At 42.9% G+C, this 25,451-nt stretch overlaps 1 protein-coding gene across 1 annotated transcript; it reads left to right on the top strand.

The window, feature by feature from the left end:
* Positions 1 to 7,720: 7,720 nt before the first annotated feature.
* LOC112235770 (haptoglobin-like) lies at positions 7,721 to 10,648 on the top strand. The gene is made up of 4 exons (XM_024404290.2): positions 7,721 to 7,831; positions 8,161 to 8,270; positions 9,436 to 9,704; positions 9,900 to 10,648. The coding sequence occupies exons 1-4, from the start codon at positions 7,827 to 7,829 to the stop codon at positions 10,473 to 10,475; spliced, it is 960 nt and encodes a 319-aa protein (XP_024260058.1). The 5' UTR covers positions 7,721 to 7,826; the 3' UTR covers positions 10,476 to 10,648.
* Positions 10,649 to 25,451: the final 14,803 nt, after the last annotated feature.

Here is a 25,451-nt window from a genome sequence, read left to right as displayed (position 1 = left end):
GTGCACTCTCAATCCCCCGCCAGAGTCCATGCCCTTGTGGAGCAGAGAGCATATGATGGCGACCGTCAGCCCAGCTCCAGTAGATGCGGTAGCAGCACATCGCTTAGGGGCCCTGGCATGGGTCACATCCTGCCACGGCCCTGCCGCAGCCCTCAGGGAGGCACCACCCCAGTCAACTCCCCCCTCCACTATCACTGCACTTCATGTGTAAGCACTGAGCATGCTTGGCTGCTTCACCCAATCATAATAACTTATCACAATAAAATAACAACAGCTTGTAGTCAACGGTAGATCCACAGAGCCAGGTAAACACTTCTTCAATCACTAGATGTCATATTGTGGTGCTGAACTATTAGTGACTTACTACATAATTGTTAACAACATATAAATGCACACACTCAATCACATAGAAATACAACAAGGTCATTCTTCTTTCCGATATGGATAACCTGGCAACGTCAAAGCATTCCCAGAGCATGTCCATGTTTGTCTTGTCTTATCACGCATTTGTGTGGTATGGAGTCCACATACTGTACCTACAAACCCCTAAGGCTATATAAAAATAACATGCTGACTGTTAATGGAGAGGGACAAACGTATGACTTTACGGTCTGTTTTGGCTTCAAGCTCATGTAATGAATAATACAACCGTCTCCACCTGTATCAGGGCAGTCAATGGGCCTGACAGTTTATATTTTCAGCACAGTGTCTTCCCTCCAAGATCACACTCAAGTCAACTTGTCGTTGGATTACACAGACAAGATAGCAAAACCATACCACAGAGAAAAGACAGTTCTCTGTTCATTATCCTCTTTTAAAAGCTAGTCAGCATGTAGTGACATAGCATGATGCAAATGAGAAATTCCAGGAGAAAAACTCTCCATGTAACTAAATTAGGCTCTGAGTGAAAGTAAGCTCACCCATGCGGTTAATTTGACTAATTTTCCAAAAGGACTTTTGTTTCTCATGAGAGGATGTAGCTAGCTAATGAGTTTGTCAGTCCACTCCAGCTGAATAATATGTATAGAGATCCTATTAAATAACTTCTAATTCTATGGTCATATGACCCACAATGAGAGACAACTGGGGAATGCAGCTGATCAGTAGACTACACTACGCTGACATCACAATATCAGACCCAGGAAGCACTGCTCCCATTGCCTTCCCATGCCCTCTTCCCATTTTCTCATTTGGTCACAGCAGACCCAGAAAGCACTGCTCCTATTGCCTTCCCATGCCCTCTTCCCATTTTCTCGGTCGGTCACATTAAATGGCTCATTTGATCTGCAAAGTTCCTTGATGTCCTTTAACCATATGGTCCCCCACAGCACAGCATAGACCACACCATCTCCTTAAAGGTACAGCACCCTGGTGAGAACTGTATTTCAACCACATGGCTGTCAGGTAGTCATAGCATCTGTGCTGAGTGGTGTTATTGATATTTTTGCTTTGAGTGCTTTACTATGTAGATTCTCCTCTTGTCAATTGTGAATTCCTCCATCCTGTCTTAGAAGCACCCTAATGTAGCCAATTGTAATCTGCAGTTTGAACAATAACAACGTTTTAGTAAAGGGATGTGCGATGGGGCTGGAGAAATGAAACCACTTTCAAAATGATAGACAGAGTTATGGATGCAAGGACTGACCATCCATGGAATTAAAATGATAGTTTTAACCATGTTTTGAGGCTATACAGTTTTTGTTTACATTGTTTACAAACAATGGAGTAAAACAATATTTTTTTTTTTTGGGGGATCTGATGGGGTACAACAGTTAAACTAAGGTCATGAGGCAATACATAAATAGATAGATTGAAAAGTTGTTGACAAGCAGCCAGCAGCCAGTCCTCCAGACGACAACAGATGACTCTGTGTCTGTTAATACGTGGTCAGACAAAGGTTTGAGGACAGTGAAGGTCAAATGCGTAAACATGATAACTTATTGCATTCTGAAGAAACAAATCTATGAATTAAACTGTTGACGGGATTGTATCTTTGCCGAGGAGTCATTCAAACTGAAAGACGTAAAGTTTCAAGTAGCTTTTAAGTTGGCGTAACAGACCCTGCCAAAACAAAGAAAGTCCATGGCCATCTTGCCTGACTCCACTCCACTATTTACGTAGATAGAGAGGCTCCTCACAATGGGAGCATGAAATACAATGAACTCATATGACTCAGAGCAATGGATTGGAAATTGGAAAATATTTAAGAAATGAATGACGTCCAGAGTTACGAAATTCCTGTAGGTGTCATGCAAGACTATGTGACTTGTTGATCTAAGGAGGTTTTGAATGTTATATGATCACAGATGACTCAGGCATGAGTCACCTGGTTCAAAGGGACAGTTCTCATCCTCTGATTGGCAATCAGTAAACCTTTGTTGATTCCCTATTGAATAGCAGCGAATGAATCGACATGAATAGTTTGAAACATTCGTGACTAAGACCTTTGTATAGACAGACAAAACTATCCTGTGCTGCAGTGAAAGTAGAGAGGATGCCGAATGCGTAGTACAGCAACGTGAAAGTGCAACCATACAGAGAACAGCTGAAGAGTAAAGGCTGGCAACAGTGCAGACTCGTCTCTTTCTCCTGCTTTAAAAACCTTTTACTGCAGTGGACCAAATCTGTGTCACACAGTGTTTCTTGGTAGTCAAACAAATCTACTTTGAAATAAAAGTACCACTCTTAGGAGTGGAGTAGTTTGTTCATAACCATCCTCCTTTTTGAGGCCACTACAGTAGGTCATTTGACTGCAGGAAAGGGCTACAGCTGGAATCCTTAATTGGTGAAACTGAAACGTCTGTTTGGGATATTACAACCACAAAGAAGCAAACAACCAACACTGTTTTTTCCCCTCTGACATCATTCCAATTTTTTGACGACGCTGCCGGAGGCTTCTCTCCTCTATTTCAACAACAAATCAAAAACAATAACTAAAAATACAGGTTTGTCCCTCAGATCCTCAAGAAGTTCTACAGCTGCACCACTGAGAGTATCTTGACTGGCTGTTTCACCGTCTGGTATGGCAAGTGCACCGCCCTCGACCACAATGTTCTACAGAGGGTGATGTGGACAGCGCAGTACATCAATGGGGCCGACTTCCATGCCGTCCAGGACCTTTATACCAGGCGGTGTCTAAGGAAGGCCCAGGAAATTGCCAAATACTTCAGCCACCCAAGCCATGTACTGTTCTCTGTGCTACCGTTAGGCAAGCGGTACCGGAGCAACGGGTCTCAGACCAACAGGCTCCGAGACAGCTTCTATCTTGAAAGCAATTAGACTGCTGAATAGCTAATCAATGGCTACCCGGACTATCTGTATGGACTACCTGCACTGACTCTACCTGCACTGGCTATATACACACTTACAGGTCTCTATCCACACACACACACACTCACGTGTACTGATGCCACATACACACGCATGCAATCACACACTCACACATACACCCATCATATCCTCTGCTGCTACTTTTCACTCGTATTATTATATCCTGATTCCTAGTCACGTTACCCCTGCCTACACGTACATATTTACCTCAATTACCACGTATCGCTGAACGTTAATATGGTATTGGTACTCCTTGTACAGTATATAGCTTCATGCTTGTGTGTTTTATTTCTCATGTGTTTATCTTTTTATCTAATACTCTACAACTTTGGTAAAGAGCTTGTAGGTAAGCATTTCACTGTTGTATTTGGCGCATGTAACAAATAACATTTGATTTGACACACACACACACACGTGAAAACGCTAAATTAAATTGCTGCTGGCAGATGGCTGTTTATCTGTACACGTACCTGTACATCATGTCCTGCCCTGTAGTGTGATACTCAACACAACACACAGGTTCCAGTCTGGAATCACAAGGCCTAAGGACAGTCAGTGGTTGTGAGAGTGTGACAGAGGTACAATGACGTTACTAGTCTTATGTAACATCAGGCACTAAGAGCATGACAGTTCAGAGACATCAACAGCATTACAGTGCTAGGCAGGCAGGCAGGCAGGGCATCCATCCCTCTGTCCTTGCATCAGTTATTGTATTATGCCAGCCCTCCCACCTGTTTCAGAGACATGAATGAATGATACCGACGAGACCATCTGAGTGACAATCTGCCAACTCGTTAGCCCTGACACAGTTCCTATTAAAAATGGCTGTTTTATATACTGTAATTACACTGATGAGGTACATGATACTGTTTAGTCACCATCAATCCCTAGATCTACAGTAATATAAGTACACGACAACATACTGTACTGTCACGGTTGTCGTAAGAACGGGACCAAGGCGCAGCGGATGTTGAGTTCCACATATTTAATTCAAAGAGAAACTTAAACCAAACAAAATATATCACTAAACAAACAACTAAACGTGACTACATGGTGCACAAACACAAAACAATATCCCACAAATGCAGGTGGGGAAAATGCCTACCTAAATATGATCCCCAATTAGAGGCAACGATTACCAGCTGCCACTAATTGGGAACAACACAAACCACCAACCTAGAAATCTATAAACTAGATAACTACCTGAGTCACGCTCTGACCTAAACACCGTAGAGAACCGAGGGCTCTCTATGGTCAGGGTGTGACATGTACGTTATACGCTCACCTCCTTGTTACAAAGCACTGTAGCTTTTTTTTCTCTTTGTCAATGAAAGCCTCTCATTGTACAGTTAATCGATACTATTGCAAACTCATTTTTGCATGGACTAAAAGGAGGATGGTTATGAACAAACTACTCCTCTCCAACGAGTTGTCATAAGAATGAGATCACACACTGATACATGTTAGAAGGTGCTTTCAACTGGGATGTGGTAGTAGCTCTGTCCTGCAGTCAAATGACCTAGTGGCCTCACAGGTGGAGTGACATTCATATTTTTCATAATTGAGTCATTAGTAAACATTATATTTAATTTTTTTACGCAGAAAATCCGGTGTTTCTATGTCTAACAGTTCTGTTATATTTCAGTCTTCTATGATGTATATAAAGTGTAATATTGGGATGCAAACTCAGAATGGAATACATCAGATAATGACCAGATCTCCCAGTAGAAGAATGTCACTTAATCCTTCAATTTCTTTCCCCAACACCAGAATATGAATTGGCTGCAAGGCTGGATTTTTCCTAATGTTGTTGAGAGCCAAGAAGCTTGGCAAAAGGACAGACTATTTGTTTACTCAACTTTACTCGACTAGGCTACCTGTTCTTTGTACCTTGGTCAACAGCCACGTGGAATTCACATGATTTCGCAAAGCTGGTATTTTAAAAGCTTGGATCCTTTACAACAAATGCAAAAACACTAAGTAAATGTTTCTCTCCAGATGTTTCAAAGGCAAGCACATTTTGTTCTTCTTGAAAAGTGAGGGTAACACTTTACTTTACACCCAGTGTCATAACCATGTCATAATATGTTATATAGTATGTTTTTTCATCATCTTTTAAATACCTTGTAGAAAATGTACTTTCTGACACTGTCATGAAGCATTATGACCATCCTGTGTCACTTCACTTGGACTAAGAAAATACACTTTATGACACTGTCATGAAGCATTATGACCATCCTGTGTCACTTCACTTGGACTAAGAAAATACACTTTATGACACTGTCAAGAAGCATTATGACCATCCTGTGTCACTTCACTTGGACTAAGAAAATACACTTTATGACACTGTCAAGAAGCATTATGACCATCATAATCATATAAGCCAGATATGCCTATCACGTACAGTTGAAGTCAGACGTTTACATGCACTTAGGTCATTTGGGGTGTGGGGGCTGTGCTTTGGCAAAGTGGGTGGGGTTATATCCTTCCTGTTTGGCCCTGTCTGGGGGTGTACTCGGATGGGGCCACAGTGTCTCCTGACCCCTCCTGTCTCCGCCTCCTCTCCTGTCCTATTCGGTGTCCTGTGTGAATCAAAGTGTGCGTTCTCTAATTCTCTCTTTCTCTCTCTCTCTCTCGGAGGACCTGAGCCCTAGGACCATGCCCCAGGACTACCTGACATGATGACTCCTTGCTGTCCCCAGTCCACCTGACCGTGCTGCTGCTCCAGTTTCAACTGTTCTGCCTTATTATGATACGACCATGCTGGTCATTTATGAACATTTGAACATCTTGGCCATGTTCTGTTATAATCTCCACCCGGCACAGCCAGAAGAGGACTGGCCACCCCACATAGCCTGGTTCCTCTCTAGGTTTCTTCCTAGGTTTTGGCCTTTCTAGGGAGTTTTTCCTAGCCACCGTGCTTCTACACCTGCATTGCTTGCTGTTTGGGGTTTTAGGCTGGGTTTCTGTACAGCACTTTGAGATATCAGCTGATGTACGAAGGGCTATATAAATAAATTTGATTTGATTTGATATTCAACCACTCCACAAATGTCTTGTTAACAAACTATAGTTTTGGCAAGTCAGTTAGGACATCTACTTTGTGCATGACACAAGTAATCTTTCCAACAATTGTTTACATACAGATTATTTCACTTATAATTCACTGTATCACAATTCCAGTGGGTCAGAAGTTTACATACACTAAGGTGACTGTGCCTTTAAACAGCTTGGAAAATTCCAGAATATGATGTCATGGCTTTAGGAGCTTCTGACAGGCTAATTGACATCATTTGAGGCATTATTTGAGTCACCCAAGTCTGGTTCATCCTTGGGAGCAATTTCCAAATGCCTGAAATTACCATGTTCATCAGTACAAACAATAGTACGCAAGTATAAACACCATGGGACCACGCAGCCGTCATACCGCTCAGGAAGGAGACGCGTTCTGTCTCCTAGAGATGAACGTACTTTGGCTAAGGTGTATGTAAACGTCAGACTTCAACTGTACATGCCCTTATATCAGTAAAAAAGAGGGTGTCTTGTCCTGCTCCTGAAATTAGTCATCAGCCACAAAGAATTGGGGTTGGTGCATGTCTGACATCAATGTGTGCGCAATTACAATGATAATTGAATATGGTCAATTTAAAAAAAATATATATAACATGAACATACTGTTGACATGTAGGCTATGGTGTGATGGAATGTTTTGCCTTGTGTGGTAGGTTTTGGGGGTTTTGACACTCTTATGTAGGTGTCATAACCAGTCATAAAATAACACAATGTATGTCACAACAGGTCTAAATATGTGTCATGACAGTGTTATGACCATATTATAACAGGTTATGACCATATTATAACAGGTTATGGCCATATTATAACAGGTTATGACATATTATAACCTGGTTATATCTGTGTCATAACGTGTTATGACGCTGGATGTCAAGTAAAGTGTTACCAAAGTGAGTCATAAACAGCAAATGTGAGTCAACAACTTTTTCATTGGGGTTTTCCAAATAACATAATGAAGAAAGCGTTTTGGGGATTCTGATGGTACCACATTTTTTAAATAACACACTCTGATGCGGCATTTATATCCACCTCCTTTCCTAGCAATAGACCAAACTGACACAGAAATTATAGATGTGCTGTGTCCTGTTCTGGTTTCATAATTCATACCCTATGAAATGATTTATCCCTCAGATGGTCTTTTCGGATACTAGTGGGCTCTGGCTGAGCTCCAGATGGGGCCAGGGTTAGGGTTTAGACACGATCCCAATAATGGGTTGGCAAGAACAGAGATTTTGCAATCTCTCTGATTTTCGGGAATCAGATCTGAAGCTGTGTCCAGCAACATTCCCAGGGGTGGGCAGACAGGGGGTGAGTTCTCTCCTCAGCAGATATAAGGAATTGGTCCCAAAACTTCTCAAGTACATTGTCTTTACAGAGGAGACACAGCTCAACATACGAACTGATATACTGATATTTCCATCAAAATGTGGTATGTTATACCTTTCATATTCTTTCCTCAACGAAACCCTAGTTGCCTGGCAATTGTTGTCGTTGCAGTACCAATCCAAATAAATCTCTGAAATGTCTTTGGACAAAGGATCTTTGTAATATGGCAGGGAAATGCAGCTACTTAAATCTTTAAAAAAACATTCAAACTGCTCTAGCTAGAGACATTTTCTAAATATAGATAAACATGCAAGCCCCGAAGAAGCCCTAAGTAAAGGAACCGTTAGCTGTGGTACTGGTGAGTGTTTGGGCTCTGTCTGTCAGTTGGCTCTGTGTGTGTGTACTGTACTCATGTGTTCCTTCTGTCCACAGGTCATCCCTGGCAGTGCTCCTCGCAGCCTCCTGTGTCTGTCTGGCTCAGGTCAGAATCAAAATCAAAACCCAAGAATCACATGCAATTGATGAGATCTCAGGCGATTCAGGTAACTATCTATCTAACTGACACATAACCCATTCCCTGCTTTATGCCAAGACAGGCTTACTTCTTCTGATTTAGATTGAAATGTCAACAAAGGGAGAGGGATTAAATGTTCTGAGACAGGAAACGCTTTCAAACAAAAACAAGATCAAGGAGCATTGACACCCTTTCTTATCCCATGTTAAGGTTATGTTAAAGTTACTCCATTGATGCAGAATATCGCACAAAAATATTGGACATACAAGTGCAAATCTTGTATTTCCAAAACATGTTATATTTGCTGGCACATTCTGACTGGTTCGTGTAAGGATATCACTCACATTTCAATTACACTGTCACTCTAATCTGATGTTCTGAAGCCAATCTTCACTATGGCTCCCCTCAGGCTACTCTGAGCTTAGCAGACACAAGCTGTTCCTATTCAGCCTGTTGGCCTCTGTAAGAGGAAGAGAATACAGTAGCTGTGGCCAAAATGAGGATGTCACCATCACTTTCAAGTGAAAACCTTAAGTCTCACGGCTCACAGCTATTATCCCGATTATCTTAAAAATCGATTCAGCAGCGACACACATGAGATGACAGGGATCAAAGAGAAGGCAAGCAGGGAGGAAAGGAAGGACAGATCCTTAGTCTCAACTTCCTCCAAGCTGAATGGTAAGATATGTCATTAGGAAAATCTACAGAGCATGAAAGCCTTTAAAAGTAAAATTCCTCAAAAAATCCACCTCTCATCAAGCGTTTCAAGGAAAATGTTTGAGAAGAGAAACGACACTAATTCCATCCTCATTTAGGTTTCTGCGTATTGTGACCCCCGAGGTAATTCTGTGAAAGCTAGCCTTGTCTGGCTCAAGTCATGACAACACTTATTTTTTCAGATAACGGTAGATGATTAATTCATTTACTGAGCTTCTGTCAGGTCAAGGTTCCACAAAGCTATTACCAAATGCTGTGTGTATTCAAGTGAATAGTGCTGATTTTAGCAAACTGAAACTGAAACTAAGGCTGGAATTGTATTGAGGCACATTTCATTTTTCTGTAATAATCTTTTACAGTTGTGTTTGAGTTGCACAGCAGTATGTGCTAGGTGGTGCGAGGGAGATGGGAGTGTTTTAAATATATAGAGATTGTATAGATTGTATACAAATAATGTTGTTGTGTTTCTTGCCCAGACCTGCGCTTCAGGCGTATGGTTGGGGGCACCCTGGCCCCTCATGTCCCCTGGCAGGCCATGGTCTACCTGAGTGAAAACATCATGAACGGGGGCTTCGCTGGGGGAGCTCTAATCTCTGACCGCTGGGTCCTGACCGCTGGCAGGAACTTGTTTGTCAGGAAGAGGAGGCAGGACACCCAGGGGAAAGAACCAATCATCCCCAAGGTGTACCTAGGCATCACGCGACGCTCCCAAGCCAATGCTTCCAAAGAAGTTGCTGTTGAAAAGGTGAGCTAGTATGCCCATTACCATCTCTTTCAAACAATATTCAGACAATTCAGTATTTTCAGCAAGCAGAACTGCACTGGGCTCTCATCACTGGGCTCTCATCACTGGGCTCTCTCAGTCTTACAGGTAGTCAGAGCACAAATACAGTAGATCATCAAAAAGAGGTCCTATGAATTATTCCCTTCCCCCTTCTAGGTGGTTCTGCACCCGGGCTTCCAGAACGTGTCAGACTGGGACAACGACCTGGCTCTGATTCAGCTGAAGGAGCCATTCACACTGAGCGAGGATGTGATGCCCATTCCTCTGCCTGAGAGGGGTGAGGACCTGGCTGAGGCAGCCCAGAAGAAAGGCATCATCACAGGCTGGGGCTTGGGGGTCCACTTCACCCCCGCTGAGTTACTGAAACACCTGGTGTTGCCTGTGGTATCGCACGGCTTCTGTAAAGCAGAGTACAACCCCAGTGGCCAAGTGCTGAGCAAGACTCCTACTATAGACGACAACATGTTCTGTACTGGAGCCAGCAAGTACCAGGAGAATGTGTGCTTTGGGGATGCAGGCGGTGCCCTGGCAGTCCAGGACCCCAAAGACAGCAGAGTGTATGCTGCAGGGATCCTGTCCTTTGATAAGGCCTGTGCCAGGGAGAAATACGCTGTCTACATGAAGCTCTCTGCCTACATGCCTTGGATCAACAGTGTCCTCAGGGGCGACAGTGAGACATCAGCCAGTCTCCGCTCCAGTGTAATGTCTGACATGTATTCGAGGCAGTTGTAGCCTCCACTCAGCACAGTTTCAGATATGAGAGCCGGGGCAAAGTCATTTTCTGCCTTGATCTTGTAAAACTCTCTCAAGTTATGACTTTCTTTGAGTGTGTGTCCTCGCCTGATTGAGTATGTCTTCCGATGTTGATTTCAAAGGATTTTCAATAAATTCATCTCTCTTAAGAAGTTTGGTTTCCGATGTTTCACCTTACAACTTTTATTCACATTTTCTTCAACTCCTATTAGAATGCTGGGAAACACGTTTTAGATAATCTCCCAAGCTGTAAGATGAGAGCATGTTAGAGCCATTAAAACAAGTAGGCTACAGCTAGGACTTGAGATGATTTTAAAGTCAATTTAAGTCATGGAATTATTAAGGGCAAGATGTTATCTGGTCAAGGAGGATATTGTGATGAGATTCTAGCCACTAGATTTCTACGGCCTTTGTCAACCAGGAAGGATTTTTAAGTGGATTTTTCATGAAAACCACCCAAGAAGGAAAAACTTGTTCTAAAATAGAGCTGCATAAACGAGGACCTCCTTTCCCCTCCCAGCAGGGGAATGGAGGTCCTGTCACTCCTGGTTAGTGACTCATTTAAATACAGATGACAAAAGGCTTGTCATCATAGCCCAACTCTAGTTAATAGCTCTCTTGCTTTTGAGCAGCCTGCTGTACCTCAATTTGTTCAGTTTCAACAAGATATATATCTCAGATGTCACATGCATAACGTGATGATAATCTCAACCATATACATTTCATTTCAATGAAGGAAGTGAATTGAAATTCCATTTTCAAAATGGAAAAATCCTCTTTGATGATAAATGGTACCTTATGGTACTTTCCCCAACCCTGATCTCTTGAGTTGAAGTATTGTAGAGGTGCCAGCTTGACATAGCATAGCCCCTGACGCAGCCTAGCCCTGACATAGCATAGCCTTGACGTAGCATAGCCCCTGACGTAGCATAGCCTTGACACAGCATAGGCTTGACGCAGCATAGCCTTGACGCAGCATAGCCTTGACGTAGCATAGCCTATACGTATAATGGAATATGCTATCTAGCCCCCATAAAAATCTGAAAGTGAAAATGTTTCAAACTCCTTGTCAAACCTGAATTGCATAATAACACATATATACAGTTCCATGAAAGATTCTAGCTTCTGCCAGTCACGAGAAACTGCTTTCATGTGTGTGCACAGAAGAAGGGACAGAGAGAGTGAGAGGGAAAAGAAGTGAGAGAGAATCGATTGTTGCGCAATTACTATCCCTTCTGTCTGTAAATCCAAGAACCTGAGAGTGTTTTCATCCTTTCTGCATTACATCGGAGGGACAGACAGATTGAGCTATCTTTTATACATTAAACAGTGGGAGCTCTTTGTCATCTCGTTTGTCGCTGTGAAGTTAGTGAGCAGTGGTCCCTCAGAGTATGTGAGGATGACTGGGGGCTGGTTCAGAGTGAAAGTTTTTGAAAGTCTACCAGCCTTGCCAGAAGACATGCCAGCTAAGATAGTTAGACAAGCTAGCTACTCTAACTTGATTGACAGCCTGAAATGGCTTATTGGTAGCTAGTTGTGAGGTTGGGAGATTAGGAACCTATCTGGGCTAGCTAAAGCCAACTTCATAATTATTATTTTTATTATTATTAAACAGGATACAATGAGGAGGCATGTGCCTCTGTGTCCCCTATGGGCCTGTGGTTCTGCCCTGGTTCCATGTCAGTCTGTCTCTCCATCTTCAGATCCACAGTTAAAAGCAACAGTTGATAGATACAGATCTTCAATCCTCAAACAACGTACTGTAAATTGTACTGTAAGGATATGATTAATTATATTTGTTCTTCATATCAAAAAACTGCTGTGTAGTAACAGGTCCCAGAAAAGAGAACATTATCACTCAACTGGTATGTTCAGGTTTCCACCAAAATGTCTCAAAAGCCTAGCTTGATAGGAGCAATACCTCCTCCTTGTTTAATAACATACAAGTGACAGCGTTTAGGCTAGTATTGTGAGACATCAAATTCTTAACTAAATTAAGCTTCTGGATGTTAGTCTAGTGGGATCTGATAAGCAAGACACAGTAGGTGCAATGTGAAGATGTCCATGTGACTACACAGTAGGACATAACATTCTGTAAACTCATCACCACCTAGTGTTGAGAACTGAGGAGAACAGAGGAGAGGGCCATTTTGAGATAATGAAATTCCAAGAACGCAGAGCGCTCTTCCGTTGCCACATGTACAAAGATGACACGCTGTGGTTCTTGGTACTTCAACACCCACCTCTGTCGACAGCGGGGGGGGGCAGAACCATTGAGCTCAGGAGAATACAGTAGATTACCTAAAATATCAACCCAGAGGCTGTTATGTCAGGTGGGAAGATTCAATTCCTACTTTATCATTGAAAATTGACATTAGTCACTCTTCTATAATGTAGCTATTTCATTACAAGTGAGTGCGCATAGCAACAGGAAATGGTTAACCAATCCTATTACACTACCAGAATGACTCAACACGATTTCTATGCCATTTTCCGATGAAAACACGTCCTTCGTATATGAGGATTAAGTAGGCATTTTTTAAACAATCGGTAAGAGTGAAGTAGTGGGTACACCTCTGTCCAGCTGAAATATTAATGTCCCTGTCAGGGGTCATTACACTCTGCTCGTCTCAGTGTGTGCACCCTCGCTAAGACTGGTGTTCCTGCTGTGCTGACAGAGTTACATAAAGTCCCTCACCCCGGTATTGAGGGTAGGTATCGAGGGCTCGTCCTCATGGTTTCTTGCAGCACATTGGCGCTTAGACTCAGCAGCCCGTTCGTTTCATCATTATCTGTCACGATCGTCGTAAGGAGCGGACCAAAATGCAGCGTGGTATGTGTTCATGATGTGTTCATGATGTGTTCATGATGATTTTTTAATTAAAGAAAGCACTGAACACAAACTATACAAAACAATAACCGAGACGCTATAATGAGACCTGTGCTGACACAAGCAACTAACATAGACAATCACCCACAACCCAAAATGACAAAACAGGCTACATAAATATGGCTCCCAATCAGAGACAACGACTAACACCTGCCTCTGATTGAGAACCATATCAGGCCAAACACAGAAACAGACAAACTAGACATCCAACATAGAATGCCCACTCAGATCACACCCTGACCAAACAAAACATAGAAACATACAAAGCAAACTATGGTCAGGGTGTGACATTATCCAACACATAGTCCAGCCTAGGCCGGGTTCCTCAGGGGACTACTGATAAAGTGCTCTTCCTCATCATTGTTACTATGGGACTTGATGTGTACACTTGACATCTGTGTGAGCTTTTGAAATTGTGTTGTCTTTTCCTGCAAGGATACACTGACAAACAACTGCAAAGCTACAAGTAATGCAACTATTATGAAGAGAACATCAGGCATAATTAGTACTTTATGTGTTAATGTTTGTACCTATTTTAAATACACATTTAAACACAGACAGCAAGTTCTGATATAATCACAGTCTTCTGAACAACTCTGATCTCCTTCATGGTCAACAGTAGAGCCCTTGTGTGCAGCAGTTGGCTTACCATTAGGCAGAAGAGGCAATTGCCTCAGGCCTCATATACTGTATCATCAGGGGTGAGCTGGGCATAATTGAAAAAATGATAACTAGTAATAAATAAATAAATAAAATATCTGCTGACCTAAGTTAATTAATTTCCTCATTAAAAAGACAGGTGCTGCTGATAACACTGTCATCGTCGTCGAGGCAGAGGCCATGTGTCTGATGCTGCCCACCTATCTAATGCTGTCTGGCCAAAACGAGCATGGCATGTCAGACCTCAGACTGGACTCTGCCTGGAGCCTTCAAATCACTAAGTCCGCCCCTGCTTGTATGCAACTCTTTGAGGAAGGTTTACAGTTCCATGCATTACATTTCATGCACTATTGCCCTCTCGCACACAGTTGAAAGCACTGCCTCCTACACCTCTGATCCACTAACTGGCCTCTATAACCTTACACAGCCTAGAACAAGGCAGCTAACACACTGTTCCCTGGTAGGCTGTCATTGTAAATAAGAATTTGTTCTTAACTGACTTGCCTAGTTCGATAAAGGTTACAATACCAGCATATCCCCACTTATACAACCAGAGGCTAAGCAACCAAGATAATTCCTCTGTGTTAAGCCACTGACAATTTGTTCCTGACATTTTTTTGACATCCTTTTGTTTTTCTTTTAGACCCTGAACGGTGAGTTTTGAGGGTTGAGAATAGTTCAACAAGTTTATATACAGTGCCTTTAATAGCACATCTTTTTCTATAATGAATTACAAAAATGATAATTCTCCCCCATCTACACACAATACCCCATTAGGACAAAGTGAACGCATGTTTTTAGAAATGTTTGCAAATTTATAGAGAATTAAGTACAGAAATATTTCATTTACATAGTATTCTGAGTCAGTACATGTAGAATCACCTTTGGTAGCGATTAGAGCTGTTAGTCTCTAAGAGCTTTGCACACCTGGACTCTGCAACATTCGCACATTATTCTTTAAAAATTATTCAACCTCTGTCAAGTTGGTTGTTGATCATTGCTAGACAGCCATTTTCAATTCTTGGCATAGATTTTCAATCCGATTTATGTCAAAACTGTGACTAGGCCATTCAGGAACATTCAATGCCGCCTTTGTAAGCAACTCCAGTCTATATTTGGCCTGTGTTTTAGGTTATTGTCATGTCTATTACTTTTCTTTTCATCCTAAAAAAATCCCTAAGTCCTTCGATGACAAGCATACCCATAACATGATGCAGCCACCACCATGCTTGAAAATATGAAGAGTGGTACTAAGTGGTGTGCTGGATTTGCCCCAAACATAATGCTTTGTATTCAGGACATAAAGTTAATTTCTTTGCCACATTTATTGCAGTTTAAGTTTTAATTAGATTTTTTATAAGTGACCTTCTTTGTGAGACGTTGGAAAACCTCCCTGTTTTTTGTGGTTGAATCTGTGTTTGAAATTCACTGCTCGACAGAGGGACCTTACAGATCATTTGTATGTGTGGGATACAGAGATGAGATAGTCATTCAAAAATCATGTTAAACACTATTATTGCACAGTGAATCCATGCAAATTACACTACAGTACATATATAGAAGTATGTGGACACCCCTTCAACTGAGTGTATTTGGCTAATTTTGCCACACCCGTAGTTGACAGGTGTATAAAATCGAGCACACAGCAATGCAATCTCCATAGACAAACATTGGCAGTAGAATGGCCTTACTGAAGAGCTCAGTGACTTTCAACGTGGCACTGTCATAGGATGCCATGTTTCCAACAAGTCAAATATCTGCCCTGCTAGAGCTTCCCCAGTCAACTGTAAGTGCTAGTGTTATTGTGTTATTGTGAAGTGGAAACGTCAAGGAGCAACAATGGCTCAGCCGTGAAGATGTAGGCCACACAAGCTCACAGAATGGGACCGCTGAATGCTGAAGCACGTAGCGTGTAAAAATAGTCTGTCCTCGGTTGCAACACTCACTCCTGAGTTCCAAACTGCCTCTGGAAGCCACGTCAGCACAATAACTGTTTGACAGGAGCTTCATGAAATGGTTTTCAATGGCCGAGCAGCGGCACACAAGCCTAATAATCTGGGTTTGGCAGATGCTAGGAGAACACTACCTGCCCCAATGCATAGTGCCAACTGTAAAGTTTGGAGGAGGAGGAATAGTGGTCTGGGGCTGTTTTTCATGGTCCTGGTTACAGCATACAATGGCATTCTATACTAATATGTGCTTCCAACTTTGTGTCAACAGTTTGAGGAAGGCTCTTTCCTATTTCAGCATGACAATGCCCCGTGCACAAAGCGAGGTCCATACAGAAATGCTTTGTCAAGATCGGTTTGGAAGAACTTGACTGGCCTGCACAGAGACCTGAGCACCGACCTAATCAGCCTAGTCAGGCCTAATTGCATAACATCAGTGCCCGACCTCACTAATGCTCTTGTGGCTGACTGGAAGCAAATTCCCACAGGAATGTTCCAACTTCTAGTGGAAAGCCTTCCCATAAGAGTGAAGGCTGTTATAGCAAACTCCATATTAATGCCCATGATTTTGGAATGAGATGTTCCACATGCAGGTGTACACATACCTTCGTTCATGTATTGTATTATGTGACTTGTTAAGCAAATTTTTACTCCTGAACTTATTTAGACTTGCCATAACAAAGAGGTTGAATATTTATTAACTCAAGACATTTCAGTTTAAAATGTTTTATTAATTTAATAAAATGTAATAAAAATGTAAACATATATAATTCTACTTTGACATTATGGGGTATTGTGTGTAGACCAGTGACACAAAATCTCTATTTAATCCATTTAAATTCAGGATGTAACACAACAAAATGTGGAAAAAGTCAAGGGGTGTGAATACTTTCTGAAGGCACGTTACTTCCTCTAAACACAGAAGAGGAAGGAGCCTTATCAGAAAGCCTTTTATGTTGCTGAACTGAAAAATAAAAGTCAAAAAGACATTCAGAGTAAAATCCATGAATAATATTTGTTTTCAATCGCTCTGATGTTGTGGATAGGACACTGTATAAACAGCTGTTTGGCTTTGTCTCATGTCCCCCACTGTATCTGGGAAACTAATATCTGCCAAGCCAAACTGTAAAGGAAACATTTACAGCTTTTCAACAAGCAACAATATCAGAGATACTGTAGATCCACAGAAGCCTGTGAACTCTACCATAGCAACCCCATCTTCCACAGAAAATTCATATTGAACTAGTCCGATATTTAATTGTTATAGATATGGCCGGTATACAAACACGCATTTGATAACGCTAGTACACACTTAGAAAAGAGGGTTCGTCGAGTGTTCTTTGGTAAGGGTAATGGTGTTATGTGGAATCATAATGACTCAACGAACCCTTCAAGCCCTTCAATGGCTATTGTCCTCCATCCACACCTGAGAAGCTGGGACAGTTCTGACTGGTTGTGGTGACTGTGGCTAACTCTCCCATGACTAAACTCCTAGATTAAATGGTGTTGTATGAGTGACAGCCCCTCACTTCAGGTGGGTGGGAGCTGAGGGGTAATGTTTTCCCAGTGGACAGAATAAAGAGAAAGTAGAAAAGATTGAGTTTTATATGGAGTTGTGAGGACTGTATAACAGGATGCTAGAGACACCAGAATGCAGAGATCAAGTCACTGAGAGATATGATGTAAGAGAAGACTTTATCATACAGGGCACCAGAGAATTATAAATAGTGAAAAAAAAATTTAAACTGGAAAATATTGCACCTTTTGACAATTCTTCCATGTGTCCGAACCCCCTGCAACCCCAATCCCCTCCTGTTGAATGTAGCATTTTATATCACACATTGAAATAAGTCACTAATAGAGACAGGGGGTTATCACTGTCTCCAAAAGTAGATTATCTGATTTGCTTACATGTGCATAAGGCCTGAGCAAACCTTCCTCTGAAAGATAGATTGCCATTCAGTGTTGCAGCAGCACTGTGTATGTGTGACATATTTCATCTGTCCTTCTGTGGTGTCTCTGCCTTTGTCATCCATTCTGATTGAGTTTGCAGATGAGGTTATATAACATCACATGATCAAAACATAGATAAGCAGCAAAAAACAATCAAATCAAATAATAACAAGCATTCACTATTAGTTTTGTCTGTACCTGTTGGTATAATGTAATAAGGATAAGCACGTTGTTTAGCTATTATTAGCAGAATCTACAAATGATTTTCCCTTCTGACTTTCAGCTGCTTGATTGTTTGAGAATCCATTTTACATTCAGATGAAGGACATGATTAGTTATTGACTCAGGAGACTGCATTTCAGAGTTGTTACTTAGTTCGCTGCTTCTTAGTTCCTGTATGACAACATGCTGCCCAGATAATAACATGCTGCCAAGATAATAAGAAAAGAGGGAAAACAACTTAAAATATGATATTGAAGCCAATTGGCTGAAAAGATCAGGCATTAAATTATGTTTTTGACGGTCTGAATCGCTTAGGGGAAACGTTGTGGTTCTGTTTCAACTGACCAGCAGCCACTGTGCACAAACTCAACTTCTTCACTCTTCATTCGTTTGTATTTATTCTTCTTGGGGCTGAAAGGCGGTGCTCATTGGCTTTGATGTAATTTGGGAATGAATTCCCGATTAACAAGGTTCCGGCTGACAGAGTTTGATTGCACAAAAAGGCCAAGGCTTAACTTCCTGAGAAGTGGATGAGATGAGGTTGTAATTGGGCACAGAGGGGAAAAGCAACTTACATGAGAAGTGGATGAGATGAGGTTGCAATTGGGCACAGAGGGGAAAGGCAACTTACATGAGAAGTGGATGAGATGAGGTTGTAATTGGGCACAGAGGGGAATGGCAACTTACCTGAGAAGTGGATGAGATGAGGTTGTAATTGGGCACAGAGGGGAAAGGCAACTTACATGAGAAGTGGATGAGATGAGGTTGTAATTGGGCACAGAGGGGAATGGCAACTTACCTGAGAAGTGGATGAGATGAGGTTGTAATTGGGCACAGAGGGGAATGGCAACTTACATGAGAAGTGGATGAGATGAGGTTGTAATTGGGCACAGAGGGGAATGGAAACTTACATGAGAAGTGGATGAGATGAGGTTGTAATTGGGCACAGAGGGGAAAGGCAACTTACATGCGACACTTACCTCTAGTCCCTTTGTATGCTGAAGTGAGTAGCACAGCCAACGAGGTTGACTTTTTTAGGGAAGTTCAAAATACTCATTATTCTGCTGGTCTCCCCTTAACCACTATTCTTGATAAGTTTCCTGTTTTTACCCAATTGTAAATTATATCTTTTTCATATTGAGGTCCTCATAGAAAGCCTTCAAAATTTGCGTAGTCATTTTATTTAAACATGTTTCTCTGGCTAAAAGCTCTGGTGTGTGAGAACCGGGTGATGATGATGATAATCATTTGGACAAACAGACAGACAAACAGACAGGGATGCAGACAGGCAGGCGTCGGTCCCAGATGGCACAGGAAGCCTGGCTGTCTCAGTGGCTCTTCCAAGACACCCCCTCCACTCAGGAATGAAACGCTCATTACTGCCCAGGCCAGGCTCTACACAGCTGCCCCATTACAACCAGGGTGTGCCGGACAGAGACACGATGTGTGTGTATGTGTGTGTGTGTGTGTGTCTTTCTCCTGTTCATCAGCAATGAGACAGACTATGGAGTAAGGAGCTGCTGTGACTCACACGGTACCCAACACCGTCACTCACACTCCATTGCAGAGGAAACTCATTCTGTTGCATGGCCTTTTAAGGGTCCGCTGTCTCTGTGGCTGAACGACATGGACCAGCAGCTAATTCGAACAATATGTTCTATTCAGTATTTCAGAGACACTCAACACTGTGTGTGTGTGTTAGCGCATGCGTATAATATGTGTGTCAAATCAAATCAAATCAAATCAAATTTTATTTGTCACATACACATGGTTAGCAGATGTTAATGCGAGTGTAGCGAAATGCTTGTGCTTCTAGTTCCGACAATGCAGTAATAACCAACAAGTAATCTAACTAACAATTCCAAAACTACTGTCTTATACACAGTGTAAGGGGATAAAGAATATGTACATCAGGATATATGAATGAGTGATGGTACAGAGCAGCATAGGCAAGATACAGTAGCTGATATCGAGTACAGTATATACATATGAGATGAGTATGTAAACAAAGTGGCATAGTTAAAGTGGCTAGTGATACATGTATTACATAAGGATGCAGTCGATGATATAGAGTACAGTATATACGTATGCATATGAGATGAATAATGTAGGGTATGTAAACATTATATAAGGTAGCATTGTTTAAAGTGGCTAGTGATATATTTACATCATTTCCCATCAATTCCCATTATTAAAGTGGCTGGAGTTGAGTCAGTGTCAGTGTCAGTGTGTTGGCAGCAGCCACTCAATGTTAGTGTACACATGCATGTGTGCTTGCATTTGTCTTGTATGTTGTAAATATACTGTACGTTCTAGTGTATATCTATGGAGCGCGTGCCTGTCTCTGAGCAGGAGTGACTGTGTTTTGTCTCTGTGGGTGGTTGGTGGGTTATAGGCACTGGGCATCTTTTCTTCACAGCTCCCTCAGTGGCTAAGTGCCTTCCCACGTTCTGACATGAGAGAGAGGAAAGAGGACAGGTATTAAATGTCTGTCACACCTGTTTTAGGCAGCAGCCTGCGATGTCCTTCTCTAATGTCCTCACCCAGACTTACTTACAGGAGAGGCAGTTGGACCATGGGTAGAGGGAGTGCTCAGGTGGCCACAATCATTTCTTCAATTCATTTCAATTAAAGGGGCTTTATTGGCATGGGAAATATATGTTAACATTGCCAAAGCAAGTGGAGTAGATAATATACAAAAGTGAAATAAACACTACACTAACAGAAGTTCCAAAATAATAAAGACATTACAAATGTTGTAATGTTATGTATACATACAGTGTTGTAACAATGTGCAAACGGTTAAAGTACAAAAGGGAAAATAAATAAACATAAATATGGGTTGTATTTAGAATGGTGTTTTGGTTTTACTAGCGTTTAAGAGCAGTTGGAGGCCACGGAAAGAGTGTTGTATGGCACTGAAGCTCGTTTGGAGGTTAGATAGCACAGTGTCCAAGGACAGGCCGGAAGTATACAGAATGGTGTCGTCTGCGTAGAGGTGGATCAGGGAATCGCCCGCAGCAAGAGCAACATCATTGATATCTACAGAGAATAGAGTCGGCCCGAGATTGAACCCTGTGGCACCCCCATAGAGACTGCCAGAGGACCGGACAGCATGCCCTCCGATTTGACACACTGAACTCTGTCTGCAAAGTAGTTGGTGAACCAGGCAAGGCAGTCATTAGAAAAACCGAGGCTACTGAGTCTGCCGATAAGAATATGGTGATTGACAGAGTCGAAAGCCTTGGCCAGGTCGATGAAGACGGCTGCACAGTACTGTCTTTTATCGATGGCGGTTATGATATCGTTTAGTACCTTGAGCGTGGCTGAGGTGCACCCGTGACCAGCTCGGAAACCAGACTGCACAGCGGAGAAGGTACGGTGGGATTCGAGATGGTCAGTGACCTGTTTGTTGACTTGGCTTTCGAAGTCCTTAGATAGGCAGGGCAGGATGGATATAGGTCTGTAACAGTTTGGGTCCAGGGTGTCTCCCCCTTTGAAGAGGGGGATGACTGCGGCAGCTTTCCAATCCTTGGGGATCTCAGACGATATGAAAAGAGAGGTTGAACAGGCTGGTAATAGGGGTTGCGACAATGGAGGCGGATAATTTCAGAAATAGAGGGTCCAGATTGTCAAGCCCAGCTGATTTGTATGGGTCCAGGTTTTGCAGCTCTTTCAGAACATCTGCTATCTGGATTTGGGTAAAGGACAACCTGGAGAGGCTTGGGAGAGTAGCTGCGGGGGGGGCAGAGCTGTTGGCCGAGGTTGGAGTAGCCAGGAGGAAGGCATGGCCAGAAATGCTTGTTGAAGTTTTCGATAATCATGGATTTATCAGTGGTGACCGTGTTACCTAGCCTCAGTGCAGTGGGCAGCTGGGAGGAGGTGCTCTTGTTCTCCATGGACTTTATAGTGTCCCAGAACTTTTTGGAGTTAGGGCTACAGTTGCATATCGCGGGGACTATTCGATGCTATTGTGCTAGTCGAGGGCAGTCAGGTCTGGAGTGAACCAAGGGCTATATCCGTTCTTAGTTCTGCATTTTTTGAACGGAGCATGCTTATCTAAAATGGTGAGGAAGTTACTTTTAAAGAATGACCAGGCATCCTCAACTGACGGGATGAGGACAATATCCTTCCAGGATACCCGGGCCAGGTCGATTAGAAAGGCCTGCTCGCAGAAGTGTTTTAGGAAGTGTTTGACAGTGATGAGGGGTGGTCGTTTGACTGCGGATCCGTAGCGTATACTGGCAATGAGGTAGTGATGGTTGAAGACAGCGGAGGTGTATTTGGAGGGCCAGTTGGTCAGGATGACGTCTATGAGGGTGCCCTTGTTTACAGATTTAGGGTTGTACCTGGTGGGTTCCTTGATGATTTGTGTGAGATTGAGGGCATCTGGCTTAGATTGTAGGACTTCCGGGTGTTAAGCATATCCCAGTTTAGGTCACCTAACAGAACAAACTCTGAAGCTAGATGGGGGGCGATCAATTCTAGTCACCACCGATCCATGTTTCATTTTCGTTTTGTTTTGTCTTCATTGTACATACTTAGTTTCCATTCCATAGTCAGTGTTCCTTATTTAACCTGTGGGTGAAATTATATACATGATTTTGGTAACACAAGAGAAAGATACACTTATGGGTTCATTTCCTGTTCTGGTAAAATACATTGTCTATTGTATAGGACAGAAAGCCAGAGTGGGGCCATGGGAGAGGGCAACACATAGACGCCTAGGGCAGCTGGACATACAAAGGTCAGAGGGATATACAAAGGAGGGGGTCAGCCAAATGACCAACTGATGGATTATAGACATGACTCACATATCCTTAGGACATGAAGACGCTGAAGGAATGACAGGGGAGACCCACAGTCTGCTGATCCGAGATAAAAGACACACATACAAAATAACACATGGAGTTAATTACAGGGTCAAAGCATAGGCCATAGGATAGAGGGACGTATATTATCTTTAGGTCAAAGCAAGGGTCTTGTCACCATTAGGATCTAATGGAAAGCAGATGGGGGCGTTATTGGGCTGAACAAGCAGAATGCACGGATTGGGATGTAACTTAATTTGCATATGGGAGGGACTTATATGCTATGTGTATAACTCAGAGCGAGGGCTCTGAAAAAGTGTGTGTTCCGCGGACCGCTCCGGCTTATGATACTGTTGTATTAAAAGTCTATATTGATTTTCACAAAGTTCTTGGTTGTGTCATATTTGAACCGATTTGCCACCACAGACTCTCTGGCTTCCCCTTTTGTTTTGTGCGTGATTGTCGTTGTCAAGTGGTTTAATTTATGTGCTCTGGATATTTATGTTTATTCTTGTTGGAACATTGTTGATATTGAGTAAAGCTAAGATGTTTACTCATACCTGTGTCCTGCGCCTGACTCCACCTTATCCATTCACCTAGAACGTTAACAGAATCACGCATCTGAGAATGGAGTCAGCAGGTGCACCCAGCCCTCATCTACCTGTGGAGGAGCGCGTCCAGCAGCATGCGACTATGTTGCAGAGTCTCGGTACAGCAGGATCGCTTGCTGCAAACCATGGAATGATGGGAGAGAGGGGGTTTTCCGGCAACCCCATCATCATCACCCCAGCTCCCACAACAACCTACACCGATGTCCACCCCTCCTTCACCAGGATCCAGTGGGATTCGGCTTTCGCTCCTGGGGACGTATGACGGACCGGCTGCCGGGTGCCAGGGGTTCCTACTCCAGCTGGAGCTCTACCTGGCAGCCATTCAGCCGGCTCCTTACGGGCGCGAGAGAGTGAGCGCCCTCATCTCCTGTCTGACTGGTAAAGCACTGGAATGGGCCAACGCCATCTGGGGAAGAGAAGGACCGACGTTGGACAATTACAAGGGTTTTACCCGCCGCTTCCGGCGGTTTTGGATCATCCACCTGAAGGGAGAGCGGCGGGGGAAGGCTTGTATCATCTCAGACAGGGGATGAGGAGCGCACAAGATTTTGCGCTGGACTTTCGAACTCTGGCCGCCGGCGCGGGATGGAATGAGCGGACCCTGATCGACCACTACAGGTGTAGTTTACGCGAGGACGTTCATAGGGAGCTAGCCTGCAGGGACACCACCCTTAACCTTGACCAGCTGGTGAACCTATCCATCCGGCTGGATAACCTGTTGGCCTCCTGCGGACATCTGGATCGGGGTCCGTCAGTTCCATCCCCCAGCACTTCAGAGTAAAGCTAAGATTTTTACTCATACCTGTGTCCTGTGCCTGACTCCGCCTTATCCATTCACCACCAACACATACATTTGGCAGGAGGTTAGGAAGTGCAGCTCAATTTTCACCTCCTTTTGTGGGCAGTGTGCACATAGCCTGTCTTCTCTTGAGTGCCAGGTCTGCCTATGGTGGCCTTTCTCAATAGCAAGGCTATGCTCAGTCTATACATAGTCAAAGCTTTCCTTAGGTTTGGGTCAGTCACAGTGGTCAGGTATTTTGCCACTGTGTACTCTCTGTATAGGGCCAAATAGCATTCTAGTTTGCTCTGTTTTTTGTTAATTCTTTCCAATGTGTCAAGTAATTATCTTTTTGATTTCTCATGATTTGGTTGGGTCTAATTGTGTCGCTGTCTTGGGGCTCTGTGGGGTCTGTTTGTGTTTGTGAACAGAGCCCTAGTACCAGCTTGCCTCGGGGACTCTTCTCCAGGTTCATCTCTCCATAGGTTATGGCTTTTCAGGATTTTGTAATTAGCGGGTATCAGCCTAATTCTGCTCTGTATGCATTATTTGGTGTTTTACGTTGTACACTGAGGATATTTTTTTCTGAACTCTGCATGCAGTCTCAATTTGGTGTTTGTACCATTTTGTGAATTCTTGGTTGGTGACCCCAGACCTCACAACCATAAAGGGCACTGGGTTCTATAACTGATTCAAGTACTTTTAGACAGATCCTAATTGGTATGTCAAATTTTATGTTCCATTTGATGGCAACTTCACTGTATGAGTCACTGTCTGTCCTGTCTGTCCTGTCTGTCTGTCTGTCTGTCTGTCTGTCTGTCTGTCTGTCTGTCTGTCTGTCTGTCTGTCTGTCTGTCTGTCTGTCTGTCTGTCTGTCTGTCTGTCTGTCTGTCTGTCTGTCTGTCTGTCTGTCTGTCTGTCTGTCTGTCTGTCTGTCTGTCTGTCTGTCTGTCTGTCATGTTGTTCCATACTCAATTTCTGTCATATATTATATATCGCTCTCCCTTCAATAGTGACTGTTCTATGGTCCCTCACTTCTTCACCCCCACCTCTACATCCACTCCCCACCCCTCCAGCAGAA

Source organism: Oncorhynchus tshawytscha, linkage group LG12, assembly GCF_018296145.1.
Source record: "Oncorhynchus tshawytscha isolate Ot180627B linkage group LG12, Otsh_v2.0, whole genome shotgun sequence".
In the NCBI taxonomy this organism is placed as follows: Eukaryota; Metazoa; Chordata; class Actinopteri; order Salmoniformes; family Salmonidae; genus Oncorhynchus; species Oncorhynchus tshawytscha.
Note: the sequence above shows the minus strand (reverse complement) of the source record. Positions and strands in the feature narration are given on the sequence as shown.